Source organism: Kwoniella mangroviensis, assembly GCF_000507465.2.
Source record: "Kwoniella mangroviensis CBS 8507 chromosome 1 map unlocalized Ctg01, whole genome shotgun sequence".
Classification (NCBI taxonomy): domain Eukaryota; kingdom Fungi; phylum Basidiomycota; class Tremellomycetes; order Tremellales; family Cryptococcaceae; genus Kwoniella; species Kwoniella mangrovensis.
This window is the reverse complement of record NW_027062533.1, coordinates 4,757,301-4,776,713: the sequence shown is the minus strand read 5'-3', so window position 1 is coordinate 4,776,713 and position 19,413 is coordinate 4,757,301. Positions and strand designations below refer to the sequence as shown.

At 44.9% G+C, this 19,413-nt stretch overlaps 5 protein-coding genes across 5 annotated transcripts; 3 read left to right on the top strand and 2 right to left on the bottom strand.

The window, feature by feature from the left end:
• Positions 1-196: 196 nt before the first annotated feature.
• On the bottom strand, positions 197-3,987 carry I203_101779 (uncharacterized protein; the record flags this gene model as incomplete). The annotated part of the gene is made up of 11 exons (XM_019150595.1): positions 197-676; positions 744-1,099; positions 1,165-1,447; positions 1,499-1,621; positions 1,683-1,757; positions 1,809-2,573; positions 2,632-2,958; positions 3,017-3,298; positions 3,368-3,662; positions 3,728-3,819; positions 3,883-3,987. 11 exons carry the CDS (start codon positions 3,985-3,987, stop codon positions 197-199), a joined length of 3,183 nt encoding a protein of 1,060 aa, XP_019000188.1.
• A 505-nt stretch (positions 3,988-4,492) lies between these two features.
• On the top strand, positions 4,493-5,600 carry I203_101778 (uncharacterized protein; the record flags this gene model as incomplete). Its single annotated transcript, XM_019150594.2, has 6 exons — positions 4,493-4,543; positions 4,646-4,747; positions 4,804-5,085; positions 5,164-5,349; positions 5,421-5,512; positions 5,585-5,600. The coding sequence occupies 6 exons, from the start codon at positions 4,493-4,495 to the stop codon at positions 5,598-5,600; spliced, it is 729 nt and encodes a 242-aa protein (XP_019000187.2).
• Positions 5,601-7,587: 1,987 nt separating this feature from the next.
• I203_101777 (uncharacterized protein) lies at positions 7,588-8,103 on the top strand (the record flags this gene model as incomplete). The annotated part of the gene is made up of 1 exon (XM_019150593.1): positions 7,588-8,103. The coding sequence occupies one exon, from the start codon at positions 7,588-7,590 to the stop codon at positions 8,101-8,103; it is 516 nt and encodes a 171-aa protein (XP_019000186.1).
• Positions 8,104-9,568: 1,465 nt separating this feature from the next.
• Positions 9,569-10,108, top strand: I203_101776 (uncharacterized protein; the record flags this gene model as incomplete). Its single annotated transcript, XM_019150592.1, has 1 exon — positions 9,569-10,108. One exon carries the CDS (start codon positions 9,569-9,571, stop codon positions 10,106-10,108), a length of 540 nt encoding a protein of 179 aa, XP_019000185.1.
• Positions 10,109-10,640: 532 nt separating this feature from the next.
• On the bottom strand, positions 10,641-19,150 carry I203_101775 (uncharacterized protein; the record flags this gene model as incomplete). The annotated part of the gene is made up of 23 exons (XM_065516949.1): positions 10,641-10,946; positions 11,014-11,379; positions 11,445-11,696; positions 11,748-11,960; positions 12,017-12,144; positions 12,208-12,314; positions 12,366-12,493; positions 12,547-12,583; positions 12,647-12,677; positions 12,731-12,810; positions 12,876-13,036; positions 13,107-13,493; positions 13,549-13,625; positions 13,687-13,988; positions 14,066-14,197; positions 14,255-14,286; positions 14,343-14,517; positions 14,592-14,708; positions 14,775-15,157; positions 15,263-15,391; positions 15,457-15,541; positions 15,686-19,002; positions 19,061-19,150. 23 exons carry the CDS (start codon positions 19,148-19,150, stop codon positions 10,641-10,643), a joined length of 7,035 nt encoding a protein of 2,344 aa, XP_065373767.1.
• Positions 19,151-19,413: the final 263 nt, after the last annotated feature.

Here is a 19,413-nt window from a genome sequence, read left to right as displayed (position 1 = left end):
CTTCGTGAGAGTTAGTCATGCGAGTCCCTATCGTTCAATGGCTTTGTCTGGGTCGCCAACCGTTTCAATGCCACTCGTCATAGGCAGACGCCCATCAGCCTCAAAATAATCGATCCATGAAATATCAATGTGATCAATGCATATGCAGAAAACTAGACTTTACAGACAATCATATACCCGCTGTACTCCCCCGTACTTACACCTTCATTTTCTTCCCTTTCGACCCTTTCTCACCTTCGCTAACCCTTCTCTTTCCTTTGCCATCCTTCTTATTATTCCCATCCTTCTTGGACTGTTCATCCTTCTTGTTGTATTTCACAGTCATGGTCGTACTCAAGCCTTCCCCACCATTACTAACCAATTTCTTGACTTGCTCTTCGGCGTTCGTCCAATCTCCCTCCAATGGTAGAGCATATTCATCCATATTGATCGAATCTAATATCTCCCTCTGAGCGGCTCGGGCTTCGTCAGATACAGGTATCGAATCTTCTAAATCTTCTTCGATGGTTTTATCTAATGCTTGGAATTTGCTGTTGGAAGATTGGATAGGATTAGGTTGAGCTGGTAGAGTAGATGCGATTGATGCTTTCTGGATATCTTGTAATTGTTTGGTAATTTTCCTCAAAATCTTACCGAAGAGGGCTAAACATTGGGTAGCAGTTATACCCAATTCAGTCTGGCAACCAAAAGATCAGCCATCATCGCTCTTTCAATCATCTGGGTTCGAAATGTGATGTGCTCACCTCTAAAGCCTCGACTGATTTCCTCTGTAGACCCAAAGCCAACAAGATAGCCTGCTGGGCAGCCGCAAGCGTACAATCATCGCCCAATCTCTTACCGAAGAATAAATTCGCCAATATCGGTACTAAATCCAAAACCACATGATAATCCAGCATACTATCTGAGTATGATTCCAATCGTTTCATATCGAAGGGTGTGATCAAGGCATTCAGCTCTTCGGCCGTTATTGTCTTTTTAGGTGAATTGAGGGCAGCAGGCAGTCGTGGTGAAGCAGCTTCGATGATAGATAATGCCACTGAAGACTCGAACTTCTGGAATGATGAGTATGAAAGAAGATTCATGAACCGTTGACGGAAATCTATAGTGTGATTGATTCTCGTCAGTTGGCTCGCACTTGGGTGTACCGAGGATGGGGCAACTCACCTTGCGCAAATGCAGTCAACCATCCTTCAGTCTGCTCCACATTATTCAACAGACTTCGCAACATCACAAATGTATATTCTCCAGTCAATGCGTTTTCCCTCTGACTTGCGTAAAGGGGTATGAATCCAGCACGTTTCCAGAACCTCAGCAAGTCTTTGGTGAGACCGAATGATACACCTAGGTAATCCAGCTGTTCAGGTTTACGTTCCGATAGTCGTTGGAGTAGAGGTGGCATTCGAGCCGCATCTCGTATTGAGACGGTATCGTTCTGTAAAGTTTCATTCTGAACAGCACCATCAGCACCGGCCTGGATATATTCAAGTTCAATACTCACAGGTCCGACTCTAGCAGCGTCCTCGAATGATTCTTCCATATCAGCTGGCGCATCATCAAAGTTATATAATTCGCCACTATAGAACGAGTTCAAGGCTTCGATAGCTCTGGCACCATAGCCCATCTATCGATTACCATCAGCTAAACAGCCCACGACATACATTACTTGCCGAGTTCCAACCTACCCTTGCGTAATCAGGATGAGTAGCTATCCTTACAACTCTCGCTCCCGATAACATAGCGAAATCGTTGTCTTGGAACTGCAGGGACAGCAGTCAGCTATTTGTTCTTTCTAGTGTCTTTCAACTCACCTGCATGGATATCAACCAAGGAATCATATCACCTGAACTCCTCATTCCCGACTGACTCAACTCCTTCAATATCACATCCCTACTGATATTTCCTTCCAGAGCCACCTGGAGCACCACCAAGGGATCCGGTAGAGAATTATCATCCTCTTTAATCGGTGGCAACAACACGAACAAGTGATGTGCCGGTGCGTCCGAGAGCATCTGCAGGTCATTCGGCGAGTTCTTGTAATGACTTGCGACGTATAAAGCCATCATGCGCTGTAGGAACACCTCTGATGCTGGGTGGTAGGAGAATAATGTATCTCGATTGACATAGTACAGTTCGCATTTTGACGGATGAGGACAACCTTGAACATTCTTCGACACTATCGTAGCATCGAGACATAGTAGGTTGTTCAACCATTTCTCAACCTGATCTCCTGGCGAATACCTGATGGGTTCATCTAACTTAATCTCTTTCAGTGATCGGACTAGACCTGCTCCTGATCGACCTGCTGAGGCAGCTTTTGAAGGCCCAGCATTGGAAGTAACAGTCGAAGGTGCAGGTTGCTTGCTCATGGATGGTCGAGTCTGTTCTCGTAATTGTTGGATAAGCTTGATGGATAGTGATCGACCGGTACCCTCATAACCGTTAATAGTCGATGCCATGAAGACCAGGTAGGGACCGATGAGTTTTCGGACGAGAGGAAGAGGGATGGCAGCGGCTTCATCGATGATGACCAGTTCGGCTTGACCCAGGACATGAGCATCTTCAGGCGAAATATACTGATTTGTATGATTAGCACATTGTCACTAATCATTACCTAATTGGAACTTCACTCACCTGAATAGTCTGTCTATGTCCCCTGAACACATTCACCCTGACGATAGCTTTCTTGAACTCTGGATTTGTACTCTGCACTATATCATAGTCTATATGCTCCTCATATCCCAACGCATCTAATGCTTTGAAGACGAATTCGAAGAGAGTTTTCAGATTTTCGGGATCAGGGGAAGTAACGAAGATGTTGGAGTAGTCATGGGCTAATGCAGCTCCTATGGCAAGACCTAGGGCGGCGGATTTACCTCGACCTCTTGCTGCTGTCAATGCTACTGTAGACGATAAAGTCTTCTCGGAGATGGCTTCGACAAAGGTCAACAAAGCTTTTGCCTATTATAGCATAACATTTTAGCTCGATTCCAGCTACGTAAACGTCAACGAAACATACCTGGTCTACCGTCTTTGCTAATTTGGCTAATGATCCGACAATATCCACCCCATCCAGACTTTCTTTCATCTCTTTCAATTCCTCTGCTTTCCTCTTCCTCCCACGATCGTCCTCGTTATCCTTTCCAACTGTTATATCCTTCCCTTTCGATAAAGGCAATACGTTCAATTCGTCATCTAAAACCAGACAATCTGAACAAGACCCGAGGGACATTATGAATCTCTCGTTGAATCGGGGTTGAACAAATTGGTGCGCATCCGTTCTATACCTCGCATGGACGTCCTGAGAAGGGAGTTGATGTGATATCAGCTTCACTGGACGATACAGGCTTGCCACACCGAAAACGCTCACCATGGCCATTGCATATAATTGCTTCAAACTGTTCATGGTCTTCAGCAGTAGCACAACGATACCGCCACCTTCAACAGTTTCTATCGTCCTAGCCAGTAAATTTGGTGTGATAGCTTCGTAATCCTGTAGAACCAACATTCCAAAGGTCTGACCCAATATCTTTGCGCTGTCTTTATAGTATGTATATCTTATATCGGTGACCGCGACGAAGAGTTCAAACGGATCTTGTTCGTTCGCCTCCCTGATCCCTCTCTTGACATCTCGTTTTATCTTGGCTTCTCTCTTCTTTCGGTGGCTAAAGATGAAAAGTTGCATTAGCATTCGATATCATAGATGGAACCGCATCAACTTTTGGCTTACGTCGTGAATCCTAGATCTTTCTTGTAACACCAAAGCACATTTGGTCTGGAAGATACTCGAGCTTGGGATAAGAGGAAATGTAAGTTGACCACCTATGGCATCGAGCTAGTCAGCTGTATTCCAGCTTGACTCCTTGACATTAGATTCAAACTGACCTGATCTCTTCCCCTATCTCCTACCATCACAAGGAAGCTCCTGTGGTTCGATTTGACACCATTGTTGATGAGCGCCGGTATACGTGGGTCCAACTGCTTCCTCATGTTGCTCCGCTAAGCCTTGTCTTGTATGTTCAAGTAAGTGTTGTTGTAGGTTGAGTTTATGCGGATCGTTCCAGTCAAAACAGTGAAATCTTGCCTGTGGACAGTGGAGGTCTGACATGCGACACCACTTTCAGAAAATCTGGGATAAAACGAATGAAAATACAATGAAAAAATAATGGGTGACCCGGTGGCAACACAGTGGCAAGTGGAGGTCGAAGATGGGTTCAGGTCTGTTGCCCCATACCGGACTCAAAGGGTATATATACCTCGCACCCTCGCTCATCTCTTTCCCCCATCTCACTTTGCATATAGCATACCATCATTCGTTCCCATCATTTCGACTTTTCCTTCTATCTTCATACTTCTCATACCTGGCAATCAAACTCAATTGATTGGCGACTCACATCGCTATACCGTCCAGAGGTCTGGTCATAATGTATGTATACATATCTACCTCCCGTCAGACAGCATCCAACCTCTTTTGCACCCAATTTCCGCTGATACCATGTCTGTAATTATATCGGTACTATCATGCAAAAGGTCGAATAAGATAGTGGTCAGTTTGTCTTCTGTCCTGTCATATTGGCGCTATGTCAAGGGGTTGACTCCCAATGATCAATGTCTATCCACCTCATTACTCATCATTCACCTTCAATAGCCTCAAACATACCGTTCGATCATTGACGATGTCATCGCCAACGTGAAAGTGGATTTTGAGGAATATGGTATGGAAGAAGAGGTATTGCTGAATTTGCAAGCGGTGAGCTAAATACCGTCGGTTGAGGACATCCAGCTGATATCTTTATTCTTACCCAGAAATGGGAAGCGAGATTATTGGAAACACGAGTAGCCGACTTCGCACGAGCACCTGGATCTTCGTCATCGCCCGAGCCAGGGGAAGGAGGAGGAAACGAAGGCGTATCACCAAACTCTACCATCCCCACCAATCCAGTATCATCCCCGCCTGGCCCGTCGTCTGGTATCTTCCCTCCACCAGGTCAAGGTCTAGCATTACCGGGAAGGAATCTGAATGGTGGTGATGATGTAAGAGTGAAAGCTGAACCGTCGGATGATATAATGAGAATAAGGGGAGGTGCTGTATGTTGACTATCTTTACTGCTTATAACACTCTCGAAAGGGAAGTCTGGCTAATGCTTGCGCCCCGCAATTTCACAGAGCGAAGACGTCAAACCTGTTATAACCATAGACTCAAATAGACCTGAACCCAACGCAGCGGGATTACTGCCTGGAGACGACATAATAGATTCAGATTTAGATGATTCAGATGATGAGCTAAGGGATGATGCGGAAGGTGGAGATGATGATGGTGATACGGATATAGTGTTCTGCGTGTATGATAAGGTAATTTGATCTATCTCATTTGGATAAGAACACGGGGAGGAATGACTAAACCATATTATCGTTCCCTTCAGGTGCAACGAGTCAAGAACAAGTGGAAGACGGTATTCAAAGATGGGATGATTCACGTCAACGGAAGAGATTACCTGTTTGCCAAATGTAACGGGTAAGTAAAATGCGTTAAATAGTGCGCAATATTACATTGTTAACGACAAGATTGTGATGTATCTCCCCTCAGCGAATTCGAATGGTGATATAGAAAAACCTGCGCCCTTTACCGATCTGTCCGCCACCCCCCATCTGCGGCAAGCGTCATTATGCCCACCCCACGGCTTTTCCACTTTTCCCCTTGGCGATTCACGAGAAACGATAGTGATCTTCCTGGTTTGTCTTCGTTTCAGCGAAACACCTTTCTCAATCTTACACTGCACGACCGAGGAGGAACCTCATCTTGGTCTTCAGCCTTTTAAGCTTATCTTATTTCCCGTCCTCATCGCATTGTGATTGTGAAGCCTTATTGTAGTGTACTTGTAACACATGAACCTCATCTTCCCGACCATGACTGTACCCATCTATACATGTCGTTCAGCTCCAAGAACTTCTGTATTTCATAATAGTCACAGAAGATCAGTTTCGCAGCAGAAGCAATCAATGGCTGTTATAGTCATCCTGTAAACAGACGGTGTATGCATCGACTGACGAATAATTGGCACGAGCGTGAGCCTCGAACCTGCTGACCCTTTGATTGATCATAACTTCCTTCATCAATATATACCGGGTGTTTCCACTTCATCGAAAATGTATACTATATCATACCAGATGACTGAGTTACTGTATTAAAAAAAGTGGGACTTGAATGCTGAAATTTCTTTCTCCAATTCATACAGAGCTGAAGATCCTCGTCCTTTTGGCAACCAATGTATGAACAAATCTTTTTGTTTTCACCATGATACCTCCGAATGGCTGAGTGATCTCAAGAAGGATTGGAATATGATCTCATCAGATGATCTACCCGAATGGGATTTGCCTCCATAAATGACCGTCACACCCCCTACATTTCCTTCCTATGTCATTCACCGTATCTACCAGCTTCTCGTCCTTGAATAAATCTAATGCTAAGCCCTTGATATCACTCGTATGTGATCCATCGGCATTAACGTGTGTTGCTTCTCTCGATAGGTCAATGGGAGTTTTCACACTGAAATTAATCGTATCTCTCCATGGCCTTAGCTCGTTGTTGTGAATCGCTGAATCGCTGAAATTCCGAATCTTGATACCATTAAATTCTGTGTGAGAAGAAGAATCTGGGGTACGAAACGGGATGAGAGCTTCCAAGATGTTCACACAATTCCTTTCGGACTCAGCCTTGGATCCATCATCGTTACGAGCTCCGTGCCGGCTAGAACCGACAACATTTGTGACAGACATATACTGGTGTGAAATCTGAAAAATGGAAGAAATGTATTTTGTATATACCCGGACCCCAGATTGTCGTTACATCGTAGATATCTTGTGGCGATCGCTCTTCTGGTTTTGGGAATAACCCAGGTCGACTGGTCTTATCTTTTAGAGTCACCCTATATAATAATTCCTCTTGAGCTATCTTGGCGGTAGCGCTTGTTGCTACAGCCGTCATCGTTAGGATCGATACCGTGCGAAGCTGCCGACAAGTCTAACTTGCGTTTGCGAAGCGCAACGAGTGGTAGAACATATACTGATGCATGACAGATGCAAGTCCTAACACCACTAAACATCTGTTAACTCTTGAATCTGGAAGCTTGACTGCTGCTGCCATCGTTCCACTCTTGGACCTTCTTTTCACAAGAGAGAAGTCTGGATAAAACCAGTTGGTGGTGATGTAAGGGGAAAGAAGACGTATACGATGAAGATGTCTGAATTTTCTAATCCTTTCAGGCTTAGGAAGTGTGCTTAGGACAAGTCCAGACTATTGCGATGACCTCGTTAGAGAACCAGGTCGTCGAGAATGATCACATCAACGAGAGGGAGAGCGCTCAAACACGTTTGAAGTGTTTTGCCTTCTAACAGAATCGTAGGGGCGTTCGCGTCCTTTGACCCGCAAGATCTAGGCAATACAAAACTTCCAGACAGCAGTGGGCGTAGTGCATATAAAAAGCCATACAATACCTGGCGTCCGTCTTTCCTAAACTATCTATTCATCCCATAGGTTAATATATCCCGATATACTCAAATTTGCAGATCATTATAACGTAATCTACCAACATGTCCACTCAGCAGTCAACCGTGACCAATCAGGATCCTTGGTATTCCAGCAAGGATACCACATACGATCGAGAACGTGAATGGACTTTCACCAAATTTCCCAAAAGAGCCTATCAAATTGGGACTTTCGATCCGGATGGTCCTAAGATTTCGACAGACGAAACTACATTTGACAAACCTGATAACTCGGCTGTCAAGAAAATAGGGTTGTCTACTACTGGACTGTACCCCTCTTCACGTAATTTGGGAGTCGATGAAGTCAGAATTCCAGGTATTGTGAAGGAATGGACTGAAGCTCGAGAATTCTTCAAGAAACGTCTTGAGACCGATCCCAACTTACTCACCCAGTTGCAAGACGCTTCTGAGAGTGATTCCAGACTGTACCGGGTCATTACCGATATGACTGGCTATAAGAATGGAAAGTATTTTGGGGCATCTCCGGGTCGGCTCGAATTCATTCATCATTATTACTTGTTTGATTATGAGAAGGATATTGACACTGAGAAGAACGAATAAATGGATACGCGTACAGGCGCGATGACGGTTCAGTCAAACTAGTGCGCTTGGGAAAAATCCAAGATTGTTATCCTATATCCACATTCGTACTGATTGATGACTAATGTATTCACTTTGTCCATCATCACAATGACTTATAGTATTTGCTTACACCTATGACAGATAAGCATGTCGTGTGAAATCCGCAAAACCTCGAGAAGAGAACACACATTCTATTTAAGCCTTCTTGTTTTGAATGTCTATCACGCGACGAGGCATGAGCATCTGTAATCATCTAGACACTTCATACAGAAGTTCAAGTAAGACTTCACGAGAGAAGCAGAGTTTGAAACCGTTTGAAGATGAAACACCTTGGGGCCCAATCTTGACAGCGTATTCTCGAATTAACCTTACTCCTAACGTCCAGAGATATAAACGAGCTTGTTTTAGCACAAGAGTCTTCCATAAGATACTGGAATACCTTCCAAGCTTTAGCTACCAAAGACGATGCATTCCACGAAGAACAACACATGAATTTATGCCACGCCCAAATTGTTCCTCTGCTCAACTCCATTGAAGGAGCCTTTGCCACTGCGATCGTTATATATAGAATCTGAGCATCCTCTGAATTCATATCATCACACACAACAAAGTCCGCTCGATAGATACTGTCCTTGCTACGTGATACTATCTTCATTTGATTTCGAGCAGTTTTCCCTGGCAAACCCGACTCAAGTGGCGATATTGCTGTACCTAAAACACTGCAAGTTGTTGACATTCTACTGACAAAAGACGATCTCGAGCTGAAAGGAAAGCCAATCCCTGTGCCACGAAGGGGAGGATGGTTGCTAGGAATGTGGAGCTATGACGTCTATGATATCTACATTGACAGAATAAAATGGAATGGAATGAATGGATTCTATACTCCAAGAGAAGCCAGACCTGAGAAGCCGATTCAACAGAAGACCTGTACTGTGAATCGACAATTGTCCTGCAGCTGATCCTTTCACGCTCCACCTGTTGTCATACGAATAGTTCAGACGATCTTCAATGCGGATGATTCTAATTCTGCGAAAAATTCAGATATTCAAAAATGATTGACTGAAGAAAGGAGGAGATCTTAACCCTTTGTAATTGGGATGCCTTCTCTTCAGAATCATTCTTGGCATAAGTTTGCATCTTTTGAATACTTCTCAATGTGGTCAGATCAATTGATCAACTCGATGTCAGCCACAAGAAGCTCATCAACATCCTTTCGAGGCATGAGCGCTTCAGCATCTTTCTTGATATTCGACGCTTATATAAGGCTCATCCGGTCTCACTCCACATTATCAGTATCTCCTACTGTTTGTGTTCTTAACAATTTCTGGTTTCATTTACAGTATTGGACGACCCCGACACAGCCCGATCACTAAATATATTATCATGTCAAGTTCAGGAACAACCCAGGGTACAAGCACCCAAATCCCAGTTCGAGACACTACTGATGGATCAGCACGAGATACTATCGAAAACCAATCGGATCCTTGGGCTTCCACAAGAAAATTCGAATGCTACAGTGAAAGAGGGCAAACGTTCTTTTTCCTTCCCGAGAGAAGCTTTCAGGTCGGAACGTTCGACCCGAAGGGGTCAAGGTTCTCGATCGGTGTCACTGATCGTGACAAAACCTACCGAACCTTCTGTCAAGAAGATCATGATGAAGACCAACGGATATTTCGTCCTCAATGGTGAAGTGGAAGCTGACGAAGCGGTACTTCCCCACATTGAGCGAGATTATGCAAGAGCCCAAGACAAGTTCCGAACGTTACTGGGGCGACACGTTGGTCTACACGGTCCTCTACAAACCCAATTGGTCGAGCAAGGCAGCACCGAAATGGCACCTGTCAAGGTACACACTCTCTTAGAGGGATATATAAGGGGCAGGGAGATTGCAAAGGGTACCAAGACATTGTTTCTGCAAGGCCCGTACTATCTGTCGGACTACGAGCAGGAAGGTACAGAAGGTCTCGCGGAACGTTCCGAGTGATTGGAGGGGCGTACGGATTAATATGATCCATCCTGCTTCACACATATTCTTTGATTTGTACAGTGCATCTGTCCATGATCTCATAACCTCCACACGATCAACAGATCAATCATATGCATTTCCTAAGACCATTGCACACAAACAGACCTTTGGACGGCCTTGCCGCGCTTGTTGCAAGCCAATGTGGCAGATGGTCTGGCAATGCCTGGCGGATTTCCCTGCTTTAGTTGATACAGATGCCCATCCTCTTAGTCAAACGTCAAAAAATAAATAATTCTCGACCATCTCGTTTCGAATTACATCAACTTAAAGTTCAGTACTAAAGAGCTGCTTTGTGGTTGTTCTTTACACCGTCGAAGGATGCTGTCCTGTTAGGTGACTCCGGAGGCTATATACGATCTTGATGTGACCTGCGCTTTTCAACTCGTGCTCATCATATAAGTACACGCTCTCAACAACGTACATATGTTTGTCAGATTGTCATCATCGACGTCCGTGATATGCATTAGTGTCATTAAAATAGTCTTACGAATTACATAGCCCTTAGAGCTTTCAATCTTTCCGTCGCACTCAGATCCTTCTTGATATTACTGACAATCGTCCGTCTATCACTATCACTAATATGTCCGATTCCTACTCCATTCGAAATCCGATCCATAACTTGAGCAGCCTTCTGCATTTTCCCACCGCTCGTCGACGAAAGCGATTCTTGGTATTTCACCAAAACAGTCAAAGCGTGCGATAATGTCCCGGAATGTCTGGTGAGAATCGACGAATGTACCTGTCCGAGGAAGATTATCGTGTCGAGGAATACACTATGAGATACCGCTTTCAATGGCTAAAGCACAAGATAAGGTATCGGCATCAGCGGTATCGGTATCGAGATTTGAGAGAACGTTACATACTCCGTTGATACATGATGAATCCAGTGAGATTGTCAAGAGTCTATACCAATCTGGCCAAATTCTACACCAGAAAGTGTCCATGGCGTCCTCTTCCATATTGCTCATCAACGTACTACTGCCGGCCTCTGAATCGTGCAAAGCCAAGACAGTCGACCGAAATACCACAAACACTACTGAAAGAAGTTCGGCTCCGTCCCCTGAGGTGTCCTGTAAAGTAAGGAAGTCTGCAGATGCTCGAAGGCATAGGGAAGTCGCCCTGGCGAGTAAAGGGTAAAGCGAAATGATTCGTTTTCTCGCTGGACCCATCTGTAGGTCAAGCGAAGAAAGAAGTAGGAAGACGAATAGGTTGACTTGGGTAGACGCGGCCTGGAGAGGACAATGGGTCCTCTATATAAGCGACTCGTAGAATACGGGAAAATGAACTGACTCACCTCAGTTATGATGTTCCCCAAATTCTGACTGATGATCCCCTGAACGATCATTTCCGCCTTACACAGCACCGTAGCAGTTTTCATCATTATTGCCAAAGTTACATCTGCATCTAATTGTCCCACAGCGAAAGTTGGATGGGTACGAAGTAAGATCTGTGTACATCCCGGTGCGGAATCCGCAAGTACTCGTTTCTGTTGGGCGAAGCTTCGAGCGTCGAGATCGTGATCGGGGAAAGCATTGACAGCGAGGAACTATAGTGCCATTCAGCGCAACATCGATTGACAGCAGAGGACATGACTCACGTTGAGTAGCGTGAGAAGTGTCACAGGGGTTACATTCAAACCATGCACGATCGATCCGGCCAACTCGAATGTGACGGTCCTGACTGTATCTTCGGTAGACTGACCTCGCGCTACCCTCTCTGAGACAGCTAACAATGTTGATAGCACATCGTGCGACACATTGAAACGGGTCAGTGCAAGATGGAGGAATGTGGATATCTGATGTAGCAGTGTCTGCATTATTCGTGGTCAGCATTGACGATTTTCTGACACGCATGTATGTGGCTCACCGTTGAAGCAATGGGTTGTACCAAGTCCAGAATTGCGGCACAACTTTTCAATGCCGGATTGGGGTCGAATTCGTGTTGATCATATTCAGCGACGTGTTTACCCAATCTAGCAATGAACAGTCCGAAACCTGATCGAAATACGCTTAGGTTAGTTGCGATAACGATTTGAAAAATATGATCAAGCCACTCACTCTGAGCGACATCCTCGGATAACTCCACGTGCAAAGATTCAGAGAATCTGCATAACGAGACCAAGACCTGATCAACAGTCTGGCGACCACGTTTGAGTACATCCGACCTACCATGAATATCAGTATGCCATCAGACAGATAGTGACATGAACACTCACAGATTGTGGAACACATTATCGAAGATCGACGGCTGTCCTTCCAAAGTCCTCTCAGACGCATGTAGCAATTGCAAGGCTTTACCTAGGCTCGAAGATTCGTGAGGCTTATAGGTCGCAGGATCTTCAATCTAGGATTATACATTTAGCAAAAATATCGTCGTCTTCATATGCGATCACTTACTCTGAACAGCTGAATGAACAATCCAGATCTTCCGAAACTATAAAAAAGAAAATATTTTATCAGCGTGCAGCCCGTAGCAAAAGAGGAGAATAATAGTTACCTTTTGATAATGCCTCTCAAGAACACTCGACCTGTGATGCCATACGGATAAGCTAAACTCATACAAATGATCAACCCCGCTCACTCTGCTCAAGCACCGCCGAATCAGAATGTTCAGCTTCGTTCTCCTTGACCAGCACTCCAGCAATAGTAGCGAATACCGATCTGGCAGATCAATATCAGCTCATTGTTGACCTTTCCTATGGATTGCCAATGTAAAGCGAGCTTACGGTACAGCCCTAATCACACTCTCTCGATCCATCCTGACCGGTGCGGTCTGCAGGATCTGCAGAGCTAATAACCTGTTCTCCGTACATTCCGTTGTAGCTACAAATTGAGCTAGAGTCTGTAGAGAACTCAAAGCAGCCAATTCTACCGTCCGGACATCTTGCTATCGACAATTGACAATTTAATCAGCTACGAATCTTGTTGAGACATTCAAGTACATTATGACGGCTCACCTTGAAAAATGTTACCATGAGAATATCCAACAAAGTCCTCTGAGTGAGATATTCAAATTTACCCAATTCACTACCCAAGTCTATAACGATAGGTACGAAAAGCGCCCCGACCAGGGCAGTCTTCTTAGCTTTACTTTCAAACGCTTGACCAGATATGGTAATTCTTGCTGAACTATCCAATACAGCCCGGATGGACGGAAGGACGAGAGAGGTGATTCCTTCAATCGGGTTCGTCCAAGGTAGAGAGAGACATGATGCAACGTGTTGTTGGAATCGCTGGGCTATCATCCATGGTACGCTGATACCGGACGATAGCATGTCTAAGCCGAGGGATAGTAAGGAGCACCGAACGGACTGAGAGTCCATCAAGGCATTCATCGTTTGAGACTATTGTAAAACATCAGTACAAATCACATTTGAGAGGTGAAAAACCATGACATACGGCTCGACCAGGACGTAGTTGAGTTATAGAAGCCACTTCTTCCGCTAGCAATTCTTCAATCTTCGTCCAAGAGATGACTGCCCTCATTCATATTTGTTAGTTCTGTCGGCGCAGACGGGGACGTGAAAGAAGACGTACCAGGCCAAGTAGGTAAGTTCAATCTCAATCTCCTCAACCTAGTCAATAATATCAATCTCTTTTCATCACTATGTCTAGCCAGGTAGTCCTCAAAACATGAAGACATAGCTTGTAGTTGAGCTGGAAGTAGACATTGAAGTATGACTAAATTGTCAGGTATCATCTCCGAGGTATCCGTGAGGACATCAAAGAGGAGCAAGATCAAGCCAACTGCTGAAGATTGCCACGAAGTCAATTCGTAGACGAGACTCGAGTCGGATAATTCGAGTATGAAAGTCAGGAGTCGTTCGCGAACTTTAGCCCTATATCACAGAAGTGATAATCATTTCAGCTCTGGTCCTGTACAAGTCAAGGTAAAGGTCAGATGATTCGGAATTACCTTCCCTCAGGTCCAGAATCAAGTTGTTCTCTGACGATCTTCTCCAGGGAGTTCGAATTCACACTCAACATCCTGAGCAATACCCTCGTACGGCTCTTGCGATCGACGGTAACATCCACCAAAGGCCATATCCTGTGGGTCAACCAGTCAGTCAAATTCAAGCTGTAGTAGATACTGAAATAGACTTACACTGGGTACAACTTCGAACAAGCACGGTGTATCTGTCAACATGATCAGCTGCTAGACCATCAGATCATCGACTTGAACGGCAGCTTACGAATCCGTCCACATTGTCCACCATCGAAGCTTTCGTGAAAAGCAACCATAAGAAATCAAGTAACATCTCCCGAGGGAAATTTGGGCGATCCAAAATCAAAGCAGCCGATGAGACCATTTCCTTATCAAGGGAGAAGACAGTTCGACCGCTCGGAGCCCGTTTTTTCTTTGACATACTTTAAATGGACCGAGGCATCATCAGCTATGTACACCTCGGGTACGAAGTCTCCTCCAGCTGAGAATGACGTACCTTGCAGGTTGTTTCGTATGCAATTCTCCACTATTCAACGATGTTCGCGCGACGTCGTCTAAAGATACTCCATACACTCGAAGGCAAAGTACCATACATTGCCTAATCAGGTCGAGTCTAAAAGCACAATATTCCGCTTCAGCAAGAATTCTGAAAAAGAGTAATACAGCTACTGTAACTCACTCATTATGCGCTAGATTGCTAATACCACCTTGACCACCCATATCCGTAAAAATCCCTTTCCCGACCTTAGCACACAGACCGGCGAATGCTTCCGGATCCATGATCATTCCGTTCGCTCCTACTGCAATGACTAGATCGAGTCGCGCGTCGACTTCGCTTTGGGTCGTTGATTGTAATTCCACCAGATCAATCAATACATTCCACGGAATCTCCACTCCTGAGAATGACAGGACTCTAAGCCATCTGCAGACTCTAATGAGACCTTCTGGACCAGACTGGGAGACCGAGAGAGACAAGGAGAATAAGTCCGTTTGATCGAATGATGATGAGGGGGAGGAGTTCGAGTGACGCAGAAGTCGGGGAAGAGAACGGTACACCACGTCCTGGTTGAGTTGATTTGTGAGTCAGACATGTTCACACGGAGCATATGAGAGCAGGATAGACATGTCAAGGCAACAGGGCTATTTTGGAATTACGGGTGCACTCACCTGATCTGCTAAAGCACCTAAATCCTCTAGCCAAGCAGTGACCAATTCCATCAAAGTAGAGAATATAACTTCGGCATCTACAACAGAAGTCATCCTTTCGAGGGCTATACCTGCCATTTTCGATGCGAGCTGTATCGCGGAGGGATGTCAGCTTGGCATAAGTACACTACTGCAGTGTCAATCGAGTAGCTAACCTGATCATTCGATTCTTCACTATCATAATTCAGTTTACCAGCTGCCAAGGGATTCTTACATTCTTCATAAACCATAGCTGCGTACCTGTGGAAGTGATGTAAGAAAGAAGATTAGTATCATTTCCAGATACAGCGGAGTGTATAATATGTCGAGATACAGATCGATGTATATGAGTCAAGAGCCAGATGGTCACAGGTTGCAAAGCAATTATATTCAGGCGAGACTCACGGTATCGGATCTAAATCATGTAAAGCCCTCAACCACCTTTTCGCATACTTGTCCATCAATCCGTTCCTAACATCTTGATACATATTAACCGAACTCTGATTAGCATTGGTGTTTTTATTTGAGATTTGCAATCCAGGTAATTTCCGATGTTTGGATGCGTAATGTTTAACAATCTGCAATAATGAATCATCATGATTCATTATCCAGTTAACCACCGATTTACCTAATCTATCCAAAGCATAAGGTGAACATAATCCACTAGGCCAACATCTTTCAGCCAATAATCTTAATCCTTGTTCGTTGAGAGACAAATCCAGGTCATCCAGTAAGACTTCGATGGTAGATACGAGAAGTTCGATCGTAGGTGAATTATCAATTAATAATGGTAGATTGAAGCCTGCCCATATATTAGGTGAAGTCAAGTCTTCAGCAGTGATTGAGAGTTTATTGTTGATAGTGATTAACCCAATTGATCGAAGTTGGGTCAAGAATAATGTTGATATATATTGATCGGATATGCCTAGGTCGGAGGAAAGGGAGGAAGAGATGATTGATAATGGTAACATCTCATACGAACCTTCATTACCGTCCATTTCTTCATTCGGGGCAGGTAATCCTAGAGGAGTAAGTAATACATCTGAGGGAGTTTGGGTCCCACTAGCCATCGGGTTGGTCGACGAAGGGGCTCGTAGCAAGGCAATAACGTAGGTAAGGAATTTATCGGAAAACAGATATCCACATCCCAATGGCTTTTCAGTACCTATGACATGTGTAAAGTCGCTGGAAGCAGGTGAAGCTTCCGAGTATCTTGATCTCAGCTGTTCTTCATACAGCTTCAAGGTGGATTTCATGCTCAATAAATCAGGTTCGATCTTGATGTCGTAGTCGGTTATTCGTAAACTACCACTTGATAATCCGTTCTTAAGTAATTGGTATTGTATCCATAAATCACCCCAAAGTATTGCTATCTCATCGTAAGTCCTCCGCTGAAGTTCGTCCTTTCCTTTGCAGAGTTGGGCGGATATATCGTTGAATGAGTGTCGAAAGCGTGAAAGCGGAATGACAAAGGGATTACTACCCTGAGAAGATATCTCATCGATGACCACATCTCTGCCGAACCTACATTGACCTCTATTATCCTTCTCCATCTTATCTAGACATTTCGAGTGAAAGAATCGTTGACATCCGTTAAAACAGCTATACGCTTGGGCAGTCGTTCCCCAAAGTGGTTCATTACACGCATCGCATAGTGTAAGGTTGAACAGATTGACCAGAACTAAGTCATGTTGACCTACTCTTCGTTTGGTCGAAGTGGAATTCCCACGAATCGTAGATCCAAATAACACTTGTTCGTCTAATCTTGGAGGAGTCGGTGAGAATTTCACATGAGCCATCTGATGAGGGGTCGAAGCATTGTCGGAAGACAACGTGATGACATCGTAAGTGTGCACTCCGCCTGTATGATAACAATGTAGATGTCTATATTCCCTGCACATTGTACATCTAACGATGAACCCATGTACTTCCGACTCGCAGACTCCACATTTCGGACACGTGTCCTCCGGATCTTCTTTACTTGAATATCTCCACGGTACGAAATAATGTGTATCGTCATCTTCACCTAAAGCCCTCTCTTGACCTGTCTCCCATTTAGCTCGTTGAGCGGCATATGTCGTATTTGCTAATCGGCGTGAGATTGTATTGTGTCCTACAACAGCTGGATAAAATGTCGATAAAATCTCCAGAGCAGTACGCCTGGCCTTCGAAGGCGCATGAGCGACGATTTCCAGTAGGTCAAGAGAAGAATCCGGTTTGGCCGTGAGCAGAAGTGTGAGCAGTCGATGGACCCGATGGATAGTAGTCAGCTTCGATATACTGAGATCGACCATTGTGGTCAGACCTAACAAGATTCGAGGAACGAGTGATGCGATCACGATAGTCGTATGTGAAGCATCTTTCGTAGCGTGGGTGGACAATACACCTGCAATATCACCAGGAGGGAAGAAGGGGAACGAGGGCGATGTGGGTGAATATCGTTTCCAACCTGGTGTAGACTGATTGGGTGGAGGAGGTAGGGAATCTTGCGAATCGGTAGATATTGCGAATGTAGGAACAGCTTTACCAGGAGCTTCTTTCGTTGAGAACGGGTCAGTCCAACCCATATCTTCCACCTGATCTTTCTTCCCTGGTCCACCTCTTTCCTTCGCTAATCGAATCAACAATTCACCTAATTTACCTTCCAGCCACTCACAGACTTTCTCTAACATCCCACTCATTCCATAGAACCCATCTACCACCATTCCAACCACTTTGATTTTGGTATCCATCCCGGATTTCGTGTATAGATAGCTTGCGATATCCAGACAGGCAGCTTGTAATGCATATGGAGGACATAGGGGTCTGAACGAATGGGTTCGATGTAGACATTCCACGGTCAATAGCGTCTGCAAGACATGCAACATCCGAGCCAAGAGGACTGGACCTGCGATTGAATTGTCATGTGAATTCCTGGGATGGTGATCTTCCTGTTTCTGATTATCGGTTTTATCGCTTGATAAGGAGAAAGAAGGTTTGATCGATCCCGAGGGAGCTATTGAAGAGAATCTTCCTGCTTTTCTTTTATTCTTGATCGGTGTAGAGTCCAATACGGGTACACCAGGTATACTAGGTCTCGCACCACCATGTTCATCTTCGAAAAAATCCAGTCCTTGTTTTTCAGCTAAGACTAGCAGTCCCCTAGTCTGTTCGACCAAATCATATATCGCTTCTGTATCAATCTCACCTTCCGCTAAAATGATATCCTCAAAATCTTCACTTGCTATCCCCATGACCCCCGGTCCAAGAGACGAAGACGTCGCTGTACCAGGCGGAGAGAGTATCGAAGAAGAAGCAGAAGTGTAAGGTACACCACCGGTAGCATGATGGGCAGCACGTGCTATGACATTTCCTATCCTTTGTACTTTGCCTTTCGACTTGCCTTTATTTCTCCCGCTGATTTCCCTAGCTGATATCGCTGCTCTTTCCAGCAAGTCAGGCGCAGCATCACGAGATTCTAACTTGTCTAGTAAATGGGATAGCAATTTCTGCGTCTCATATAGACCTCTGTTATTGGTTGCCAGCCTAGATGGCTTGTGTTTGGAGGTGATGGTCGGTCTTCGGAATCGCGTTGGCTGGTCTACAGTGGGAGAAGAAGGGATGGTGAGGGGCGGGACGGAGATCGAGACATTTCGTGAGCCAGGAGGTGATTTGGGTGAAGGTGGTGCAGTAGCTGTTGGAGAAGGTGCGTTGCTGGGTAAGGAAGGGCGCTCCAACATCAACTGTAGTGTAGTCATCATCAGCCTGAACGATCAAGACATAGATACAACAATCACCTACCCTCGGTGGAGGTTGTTCACCTGGACGAACACCCAGAGCCTTACGAGCATCGACGTTACGATCCGCGTTGCTCTCCCTCCGAGACGCCATATTCTATCGGGTTACTGCTTGGCTTGTCTGACGTTGCCGCTGTTGATCATGGTTGCGAGCGTGACTGTTGTGGATGAGCGATGAGAGAGAGAGAGATCCCTTCTCTTCCTGTGAATTTGTCTTGCTTTCTTGAACTGTCAACGATGGACGCGATTGCATTTGTTGTCGTAAGCTAACACGATACGATACGATACGATACGAGTGACCGTGCGATTGCTGTGCCTGGATGAGATCACGTGACATACGCACAGATTATCATCCTC